At 31.8% G+C, this 10,926-nt stretch overlaps 5 protein-coding genes across 5 annotated transcripts; 3 read left to right on the top strand and 2 right to left on the bottom strand.

Annotated features, from left to right (window-relative positions):
- Window positions 1-2,973: 2,973 nt before the first annotated feature.
- EIN_330410 (chaperone Clpb, putative) lies at window positions 2,974-3,693 on the top strand (the record flags this gene model as incomplete). The annotated part of the gene is made up of 2 exons (XM_004255480.1): window positions 2,974-3,215; window positions 3,393-3,693. The coding sequence occupies 2 exons, from the start codon at window positions 2,974-2,976 to the stop codon at window positions 3,691-3,693; spliced, it is 543 nt and encodes a 180-aa protein (XP_004255528.1).
- Window positions 3,694-4,293: 600 nt separating this feature from the next.
- On the bottom strand, window positions 4,294-4,967 carry EIN_330400 (hypothetical protein; the record flags this gene model as incomplete). The annotated part of the gene is made up of 2 exons (XM_004255479.1): window positions 4,294-4,721; window positions 4,865-4,967. The coding sequence occupies 2 exons, from the start codon at window positions 4,965-4,967 to the stop codon at window positions 4,294-4,296; spliced, it is 531 nt and encodes a 176-aa protein (XP_004255527.1).
- Window positions 4,968-5,010: 43 nt separating this feature from the next.
- Window positions 5,011-5,704, bottom strand: EIN_330390 (hypothetical protein; the record flags this gene model as incomplete). Its single annotated transcript, XM_004255478.1, has 3 exons — window positions 5,011-5,187; window positions 5,376-5,588; window positions 5,648-5,704. The coding sequence occupies 3 exons, from the start codon at window positions 5,702-5,704 to the stop codon at window positions 5,011-5,013; spliced, it is 447 nt and encodes a 148-aa protein (XP_004255526.1).
- A 20-nt stretch (window positions 5,705-5,724) lies between these two features.
- EIN_330380 (hypothetical protein) lies at window positions 5,725-6,402 on the top strand (the record flags this gene model as incomplete). The annotated part of the gene is made up of 2 exons (XM_004255477.1): window positions 5,725-6,054; window positions 6,112-6,402. 2 exons carry the CDS (start codon window positions 5,725-5,727, stop codon window positions 6,400-6,402), a joined length of 621 nt encoding a protein of 206 aa, XP_004255525.1.
- Window positions 6,403-9,165: 2,763 nt separating this feature from the next.
- Window positions 9,166-10,194, top strand: EIN_330370 (hypothetical protein; the record flags this gene model as incomplete). The annotated part of the gene is made up of 1 exon (XM_004255476.1): window positions 9,166-10,194. The coding sequence occupies one exon, from the start codon at window positions 9,166-9,168 to the stop codon at window positions 10,192-10,194; it is 1,029 nt and encodes a 342-aa protein (XP_004255524.1).
- Between the last annotated feature and the right edge of the window lie 732 nt (window positions 10,195-10,926).

Here is a 10,926-nt window from a genome sequence, read left to right as displayed (position 1 = left end):
ATGACGTGTTCCCATATTCAAAAATAGTAACTTACTCAATATACATTTCAGATAGATGTAAAAGTGTAAACTTTCTATTTCTGTCATCCTCAGAAAATAATTGCCATCCTCAGAACTGTATATTTGTTTAAAACACAAGTTAATATCAAAATGAAACAATCATATTAAAATATACACAATATGATTAACTTTGTTATTATAATAAATTTGAATAATTGCATAAATTTCAAAATTATTAATAAATTTGTTTTTTTTAAAAATGCATTATTATTAAATCAGTGTTTTCGACTTTTTCAATTTTCATTTTGATAAAAAAACAATTATCAATTTAAATGTAAATTTTAATTATTGTGTTATAAAGACAGATTCGTAAATAATATCAATAAGTTTATAATCATAATATGAACAAGTTTAATTCATGTTTTGTTATTTTCCGTCTCAAGTTCGTGATATATAATTATTGTTTTTGTTTACTGATTATTGTGGCGATTTTTTGATTGTTTTTAATTTTTTGGCATTTATGACAAATTATTACCATTATTTAAAATTTAACTTTGACTCGAAATATTAAGTGTAAATTATAACTTGAGTTATGAAAGTGGGCCTTATGGGGAACTGAACATTATGGATTTGTTTTTTGTATCCTCAGAAAAATATTTTTTAATAAGGATAGCTTTAATCCTGAGGATACACCTTATCCTCAAGAAACCCTTTAAAATAAACAATTGACGATTTGTTTAATATATATTTGTATTTGATGGGACTGCTTTATTATAAAAAATATATTAATTGTAAAATGATTATTATGTGCATTAAAAACGTTTTTATTAATTAACAAGATGATTATCATTATATTGTTATGTTATTTTAAATTAATTGAAATTAAATAATTTCTAAATTATTAACATTGCATTTGTGTGACTTAAATCGAATGATGTAACCAAAAAACGAAGAAGTTTAAATTTAAAATGAAAATAAGAAATAATTTTACAAGTTGTTTTTTTACAAAAAGACTTTCAATAAAACAATTAAAATTTTAATATTCATTAATTCATAAAAAAACACATTTGATATTTTTAATAAATACAGTCTTTAAACGTTATCTGGTACCTTTTGGACCATAAAGATTGAAATATTTGGGAAAGCCGTTTCAAAAACCCATCCCAATTGTTTCGGGGGTTTTCACACTTTGCCTAATGCCCGTTTTTAGACAAAATTAAATCTATTTTGTGTCCACCAGATAACAATAAAAAGTGACTTAATATTTAAAAAAACTGCGGTATTAAAAATCGTTATAATTATGCGCATTCAAGATCGATCCAATCAATATTTGCAATAAACTTTGAACCCACGCTTTTTATTTTGAAAAATCAATATTTAAAATGCGATTAAAACAGGATGTTATTTTTACCCAGTTCTTTGGCTTTAGATGAAAAAGTCATGAACAAACGCAATTTGTGCTTTATAATTGAAGATGTAAAGCACAACATATTTAGTGACGTGTTCACTGGCAATATCTATGTTGTTGGCAAATTATTTAACGGTGGCGATTCTTACACTTTTTTCACTTGTGAGAGGCGGAACTTTAAATCCAAAGAAGTGTGGAAAAAGTGGATTTAATAACAATGATTTTTTTTATTAATTATCGAAAAGAATTCTAACTTTTCAAGCGGGTTGCAATGTGATGTCACAGATGCCCTCAAAGACTTAAATGAGCAAGCCAGGCTTATTGTCTGCATGTGTCGAAAATAATGTGACTTACATGCTGAAATTGTTAAGTTGTGTGGTATCAGTTCTGTCATCACACCGCAGCTGTCTCTATCCCAAGTGTCAGTTTCAACACCAATCAGTAACACATCTTTTGTTACCTTTCCATTTCCAGTCAAAGAAGTCTGCACAGCAACATTATAAGCAATTGCCTCGTCTGGGTTGATGTTTTTGTTGAACTCTTTCCCATTGAAAAAGTTTTGTAGTATCTTCCCAACACCTTTTGAATATTCCTGATATACCAATCAGCACAGCATCGTAAATGCGTCCTTAGTCCAGTTTTGAGTCTTCAAGCACCTTCTCTACTGGTGCGATCGACTTGTAAAGGTCAATGTTTATCTTTTCAAAGTGTGCTCTCGTGATTGGTGTGTAGAAGTCGATGTATATTTTATAATCATAAATTTAAAGTTTATCACCAATTTTTTGTTATTGGAGATATCCATTACTTGATGAAAATTGTTTGCAAAAAGCTTTTCTTGTGAAATTATTCGAATATACTTATAGACTCTAATTTAGAATATAAGTTGGAGTCTATCTTTAATGAACTAGAGGCATCTAGTCACAATCAAACCATTAAAACAATAATAAAATACATTATTTTACAAATAAGTAGACTATAACATTGATTTTGTTTAAAACCGGACTTTAATTGAAAAACTATAATTATATAATAATTAGTTAATCCTTGTTTTTTGTATTTTGCTTGATTTCAAAGTGTTCTTAGCTTTCTCAATTTTTACACTTACTTAATCAACTTCAAACTGTCTGTTGTTCAGATCATCTCAAGCCCTTCAACTCAACAATTCACCGTCTCCGGCTGATGGTTGTGTCTTCTTCATATCAACTTGTGTTTTTTCAATTTGCATATAAACTGCTTCTGTTCGAAACATGCAATATTTCTCTAGGCCTACTCAGTCTTTCTTGTCTACCATTTCGCTTTTTTTATTATTTAGTTGCACCGTTCTGTAATTCTTCCTTTTCCGTTTCAATTCCTTCCAATTCTGTTTCGTACTTTGCTCTGAATTGAAAATCTAATAGCTGCAATCAATAGCGTTAGCTTCTGATTCTATAACTATAGCTCTAAGCGTTGGTTTCTTTGTCGGCTTATTGGTTTGGTGATACATGTAAAAAGTTTGGTGCCGCGGATAGTAAAAGTTCGAAAGATGTGTTCCTTCAAACTTGCAGTGCAGAGTTATTGCACTTGATATGGGTGCTCTGATTGCTGGTGCGCAGCACAGAAAGCAGTTTGAGGAACGACTGAAGGCGATCTTGAAGAAGGTGAAAGAATCAAAGAACCCAATTATTCTGTTTATTGATAAGATCCACACTGTCTTGGGTGCTGGTGCAACCGGAGAGGGTGCAATGGATGCGGCAAACATCCTGAAGCCAATATTGTCGAGAGGGGAGTTGTGGTGCATTGAAGTGACAACACATAAAGAATACAGAAAGTACGTTGAGATAGACGGTGTATTTGAGGGACAATTTCAGCAGGTCTACGCCGCTTAGCAAAGAGGACACTTTGTACATCGTGAGAGGCATCATTGAGAAGTATAAGAGCCACCACGGACTGAAATTCACTGACTCGGCTCTTGTTGCAGCTGTCAAAAAGTGAAATTAATACAAAGTTCTTGCCATACAAGCAATCGATTTGGTCATGAGTCGTGTGCAACACTATTCGCACAAAAGAACTCGCAGCCAGAGGAGATTGACAACTTGGAAAAAAAAGACACACAACTGACAATCGATAAGATCGCTCTTGAAAGAGCTGAAGCAGACAACAAAATCTTTGAGATTGTCGCAGACTTGAAGTGTTATGCAATTCCAGAAGCAAAGATACGACTCACTGAATTGAAGAACCAGACAAAAGAGAAATCGATGCTGTCGTTGCAAGTGACCCCACAGCTGATTGAAGACGTTGTGAGTTAATGGATAGACATTTTAGTAAGCAGAACGACACAGTGAGAAGACAAGACTCCTGAAACTTGGTGACGAGCCGCATAATAGAGTTGTTGGGCAGGACGAGGTTGTGATTGCGGTCTCTGAGGCTATTCTGAGAAGCAGAAGTGGTCTTGGCTTAGACAAGCGATCGACTCGTTCATATTCCTCGGGATGAATGATGTTGGCAAACCGGAGCTTGCAAAAACACTTGCAGATCAACTGTTTGATGACGAGAACAACATCATCAAAACCGACATGAGTGGGAATATATGTCGCACAACGTCTCACGATTGATCGACAGAGGTTGTCAGAAGAAGATCACATAACAACGTTGTTCTGTTTGATGTGTTGCTACAGGTGCTTGATTACGTGCACCTCACATGATAGTAAAGGAGAAACAATTGAGTTCAAGAACATTTTCAACTTCTTTTCGCATTTTTTTTGACTGTTTGTAAGTCTTAGCAAATTTTTCAAATAGTCTTCAACTCTGTTCTCATTTTAGATTGTTTTTCAAAGTAATCATGTTCATTTTTCGTCGAGTTCGGTTATTGTTTTTATCAACTCTTTTAATGTGTTCTTTATAGTTTCTCATAGTCTTAACCTTCTCTTGTTCAGCCATTTGGACTTCTTCTCAAGAGTTTCAGCTCTGACTATAATTTCAGCGATATCTTTCTCGTACTTTCCTTTAATCAATTGGGTCTTGGAGTGGTCTTTCTTTTCTTGATCAAGTTCAGTTCTAACGCTCTTCAGTTCGTCTTGGTATTTCTGTTTCATCGCTTCATTGCCATCTTTGTCATCATTTGTAGTGTCAAGTTGCTTCTGTGCCTTGTCAACTTTAGCATTCGAGTCTTTGATCATCTTGTCCATTTTCTCCAAATCCTTCTCATCCTTCTTCTTCTCATCAGTGAGTTGATCAACTTGGACTATCAACTCATTAACCTTTTTTATCAACTTTTCTTTAGTGTTATTTGTTTTATCTAAGTTGAACTGGACTTCCTGCAATTTGCTCTCATCAACTTTTCAAGCAACATCTGCACTGTCAGCCTTCTGTCTTTCTTCATCTGGTTGAGTTTAAACTCCAGGAATTCTTGCATTCAACATGTTCTTCTCTTCTTCTTGAGCAACAGAAGCTGGTGCACTGACTTGGACTTTAAGTGACGAGACTTGGCATTGAGTGCTTTGATTTGGTCTTCTATATTCTTTCTTCTATCAGATTGGTCCGCTGCAATATTCTCAGCATCCGCTTTGTCGTCCAAATCCATCTTCTTTTGTGCTTCAAGTGCATTAATCTGTTATTCATAATTCTCAATCTTCGTTGCGTTCGATAGACCACTTTTTCATATTTTTCTTAGCAGCATCAAGTCGAGTGTTTTGATCTTTCAACACAGCAACCTCCTTCTCCAAATAAGCAATGTCGTCTTCTTTCACGCGTAATTGTGTCTCAAGATCCTTTGAATTGTCTTCTTCGGCTTCAAGCTTCTTCTATAAATCGGAAATTTCGCCTTCCTTATCTTCAATGTCTTTGTTCAACTCAGTGATGACACTATCCTTCTTAGCAATAGTCGCTTTATGCTCAGTAATTTCATCTTAAAGTCTTTGATTATCGGCTTCAAGTTACTTGTACTCAGTGGTTAACTTGCTCAAGTCTTCTTTTCCTCTCTTAATATCACCTTGGAGTTCCTCAATGTGTTCTTTATCTTTTGTGACTTCATATCAGCCTTGTCAAGTGAAACATTCTTTGACTCAATATCTTCTTTAAGCTTTTTAACTAAAGCTTCCAAGTCGACGTTCTTGATTTTCATCTCAGAAAGTGCCATCTCAGCGACTTCTCTCTTTGCAATTTCTTCAGCAAGCTTCTTCTTCAAAGCTTCAATTTCTTTGTCCTTAGTTGTGGTTCCTCATCGACTCTTCTCCTCTCTTCAATTTTAGCAAGAACACAAACCTTGGAGAAAATCTTGATCTTACCATACTTGAATTCTTCAGTGTACACTCTTGCCATCCTTCTCACAAATTGATTTCATGAATTCTTTGACAACTAGCACGGCGTCTGAAGTCATTCCACCTCGAACATTGAAACCAACAAGAAGTGTCCACTTGAAGATTATTATTGACTCCATCAGTTGCTATCATCGACCCAATGTTCTGTGTCTCATTACCAAAAGAGCTATAGCAGACTGTGGTATCGATTTTTTGGTCCATGCAGTTGAGGCTTATGTCTCGGTTATGGCTGATAAATACAAAGATGGTCTTGCTAAAGAAGCAGTCGAATTAGTCTTCGACAACTTGGTCGAGTTGTTCAACGGGGTTTTGTTGCCAGAGAGGAGGTGCACAACGTTGCTATCATTGCTGGTTTGGCTGTTTCTTCCGCGTCCCTTAAGATTTTTCACTCAATGGTCCATAAAATAGGAGCTGCTTTCCATATTCCATATGGTCGATCTGTTGCAATGTTGTTACCACATGTTATTCGATACAATGGTGTTGTTCCAAGAAAGTTGGCGATGTGTCCAAAGTACAACTTGTATGTGTATGGCTGACGAGAGATATAATAACCTCGCTCATTTGGTCGGGTTGAAAACTGAGACTACGGCTGAGGGAGTTGAAGTTCTTGCAAAAGCAAGGACTTCAACACATATCGTTTTTTCGAAAAATAAAATATTTGAGATAATTGAAATCCAAATAATACAATTGAAAGGTTAAATGGTGGTATTAATGAGTTTTTGTGTCAAATATAAAGATATTTTGCAGAATTCACAAACTCAATAAAAAACCTTATAAATTGACCATGATTTTTTTTCTTTTTACTACTCAATATTAGATGCAAAAATAAAAATATTATATTTAATTGTCAACAATAACAATCCAACCAATACAATTGTTGCCTTCAAGGTGTTATAATTTAATGTAGACAGATTAGTTAAAGAAATAAAAGACAAATAAGAAATTTGTTAAAAAAACAATTAAATAGTTGAATTCAATTTTTGGTGAGTTTCAAATGAAAAAATTCATGTTGTTGAAAGAGTCGTTACAATATTTAACACTCTATTTACAACATTCGGAAGTTTAATAAAAATGCAATTGATTTAATGATTAAACTAAAAATGTAAAATGACTTGAACAAAAATAATGGAATTTAATAGAAAATTTAAATGTATTTTAAAAAGGTAAACACATTCATTGAAAAAACTAGAAGTGCATATGAACCTTCAATAAACTTGATTTTACCATGTTTAATTAAAATAATTATAGTATATATAGACTACTTAATTTCTTGTGAAACTGAAGTTGTTGTGAAAAATTGAGTCCAAAATACGGAAGTATAACAACAACACATTATTATTTATCATTAAAAATGAACAATATCAACTGTAATGTAAAAATGAAATTGTCAAAAAAGTTCAGATGTTTTTTGTTCCAATTATATTTTTGGGTGTGTCGAATTATGGGTGTTGCTGACACTAAACGAAATATTGTACAGTTTTAACGTATATTTTATGAATACGTGTTATCTTTTTTTCAACTTTTGTTACTCCTGAATACAAGTTATCTGGATTTAAAAATTTGGAAATAAAAAAAGAAATAAGAGATAAAATTATTATTAAAATGAAAAAATAACCATTAAAAAATCAAAATTTAATTATATGGAAAACACAAAAATTGTTAACAACTATGTCACTGATTCAGATGCATGAGATATTACAATACAAAACCTCAAACTTGTAAAACAGAGTTTGATCAATATTGTGATGACAACGACAATAGTTGTGTGAGATATGTTGTTTATTATCAAAAATAAATGCAAAAAATATCAAATAAAAATACTCAAGACTATGCAAATCAATACAAATGTTCTTTGCAATAACAGCAACAGAGCTTCTTATTGAACTGGAGTTTTCTGCGACTAGATTTTTACTTCACCAATATGCAAATTCAAAGGAAAGTGAATGATTTAACGAAGAAATTGTTATATCTTTAAACCCGGCTATTGGTTATTGTTTATTGTTAAACAAACATTTGAATTATTAATGTAAGACGTTGTCTTAATATAATAATAATATTACTTTTTTTAAAATTATTAAAAGTGTATAAAAATGTGAATTAACTAATAATTTAACCTTACAAACATAATTATTTTTGTTTTTACCAGTTAACTAAAATAAGATATTTGTTGGTTGTTTGTGTAATTACAGTCAAATGCGTCTATTTGTCGTAATTATAATTGTCGAAGTTGCTTAATTGTCGCACAACTAACCAATCATTTTGGTGTACGACAATTAAATATTTTGTTCTTGAATCTGTAACTTTTGTTGAATTAAAAACTAAATTTTTTATAAAAAATAAATTTCAATATTAAATAGAATTTTTTACAAAATTCACTCATTTACGACAAATAGATACGTTTTTCTGCTGGATTCACGACAAATATACGCCTTTGACTATATAACATTTGATCACAATCCAAAATACAAGTATATAATATAATTATAATAAACTTACTATATTATTTATGATTAATAAATTCAACGAATAAAAAAATGTATTTTTGAATAAAATTAAATTAATCAATATTAGACATTTTTGATAATAATACCAATTAATAACAATTAATAACAATTCAAAAACATTCAAACTTTTTATTCCGAATTGAAAATACAAATAATGAAATTAAGTGCTGTTATAACCAAATCTGGGCGTTTTGACGAGATTATTACTGGTTATGTTGTTTTTGAAACTGTTTCTTCGATAACATTAAGTTATGGGTACCTTGAAATATCAATGAGATACACTACTTTAAGAATGGAAACGAATAAAACCAAGGTAATAATGCCATATCCTGCTTCCATAAATTATAATAACGAACGACAAGCTTTCTATTTGCAAAACACGACTGATATTAATTCAAACCAAATAGATATAATAGAATTAATTGGTGCAAAGAGTCGACTTGAAAAAGAGTATATTCCGGGGGTTTACACGTTTCCTTTTTCATTTAAAGTCCCTCTTAACACCCCACCTTCGTCTTTATATAATGAAGACCATACAAAAATTGATTTTTGTTATGGAGTTACACCTTTCTTTGTAAGTAAGAAGAAATTATTAAAAGGTGATGTAACCCTGTTTCCCGTCGTATTTAGTATGCCAGTTATCGAAAAAGTGATATTTACGGAAATTCGAAATTGTTTTATGATGGGGGAGTCCATGGTGACTCTTCTAATTTCAAAAAAGGAGTTTTTTATAGGGGAAGACATCATTTTTCATATAAAGATTGAGTCAAGAAGTCCACATGAGAATCAAGATTACAAAGTTTCGTTAATACAAATGTATAGCACATACTACTTCAATTACAAAAATGTTATTCAAACAGAAGAAATAAGTGGCGCACAACGAATAAGTGAGACTAAAATAGTCTTTCATCAAGATATTACTTTACCGCCCAGTTTAAATAGAATAGACGTGAATGTGATGTATTTCATAGCAATAGAAATGGTACAAAATCCTAAAAAAGAGACGGAAGACCATATAGAAACACTTTATAATATTAATATAGTATCTAATGTCCCCGACGAGGCACAAATTGAAGAACATCAAAAGAAAAGTCCAATTCATTTTGTCGACGAAAAATATACCTTCCCCGACCCGCCACAAAATTTTCTGTGTTGTGACGGTGGCATAGAGAAAGTGGTGATAGACTCCAACGGACACAAAGAAGTGTTGTTGGACCACATCAACCGAGTCGTTTTGGATACCACCAAACAAAGTGTTGATATCAAATATCCTCTTCTAGAGTCTGAGACGTTGCCGAGTGGGTGTGTGTTTGGGGTATATCGAGGTAAACGATATATAGTGGACTATATCAACAAGAAAGCGGTGTGGGACTTAGAAGAGGAGAGCTTGGAAGTCACACAAGCAGCTCTAAGTGGTTGCGCGAGTCCAATTTTAACAGTCGAAGTTGTTGAGTCTGTTGGATTGTGTGTAAAAGATTTTGAAACGCCATCGACTGTCTTTTGCGCAGTTATTAATGAAAGTGGAAAATTGGTGAAATCAAAAGAAGTCAGAAGCGTCGACCAAGTCTACGAGAATGCTCGTTTTGTTATTCCATTAAACCCAAATAGAAAGAATGTTGTTGTTTATTTTTATCATAAAAGATTTTTAATCAGTGACGTGTTTCTTGGATGCGTGGAGTTTGATTTGACACATCTGAAGTTTGGGAGGAATATAGAGACGTGGTTCTATTTGAAAGGTGGAAATGATGGAAATACAATTGTTTCGGGTAAGGCACTTATTCGAGTGTGTTATGATGAAAGAGAGAAAAAAGATGGATGGAATGTGGTCGGCGAATTATTTAGAGAAAATTTTGATTATTCACTTCCTTATAATAGAGAAATGGAAAAAGCTATGGAGGCACAAAACACTTTAAGACAAAAACTATTTGCGCCACCAATTTATGAAAAAAGAGGGGATGAGTATTTCCCTGTGAATTACGACTACTAAACAATTTCTATTTTTATTCTTTTATTTATAATAAATTAAACCAGTTTTTAATTTGTGTTATTTTAGTTTATTTTATTAAAATATACTATTATTTTTATCATTTTTAATGTAATTAACTGTCAAGAAACATGTCATAAAGACTTTACGGTTGATTGTGTAATTGTCAATTTTTGTCTTTTTTAAAAGTGTTCATAACATTTAGTATTTTAAAAAAATCAAAATTGATTGATATTATTATTAATATATACAGTTTGAGTGTTTATTGTTAATGTTATATGTATGACAGTTAGTACTAATTATTGTTTTTTTGTTTAAATAAATCACTGTTTATTATTGGTTTCTATATTTATTATTATGATTCATAAAAATATCGAGCCGAACAAAGAATTCAATTATAATATCAAGACGCTTTTATTTGTAATCAAATCCTGAAATTATACATGTAATAGATTCAAGTTATAATTGTGATGGTTCTGATTTGGTTTTCACTTACACCTTCACATGGGATTTATTCAATTCACAAGTGAATTGAATAAAAGACAAACTGCTTTGAACATTTTTTTGCAAATTGTTGGTAACTTGAAGGATGTATGAAGTTCAAATTTGTTTTAACTCGGTTGCCTTAATTGTTTTTTTAGGTTTTTGTTTTTTGAATTAAAATGTATTGATCATATATTTGACCAAATGATTTGTTTAATTTTGGTTATGTTGTTTTTTATGTTTGCTAAATCA

Source organism: Entamoeba invadens (assembly GCF_000330505.1).
Source record: "Entamoeba invadens IP1 unplaced genomic scaffold scaff_1105074726553, whole genome shotgun sequence".
Lineage (NCBI taxonomy): Eukaryota > Evosea > Mastigamoebida > Endamoebidae > Entamoeba > Entamoeba invadens.
This window is presented reverse-complemented; position numbering and strand designations above follow the sequence as displayed.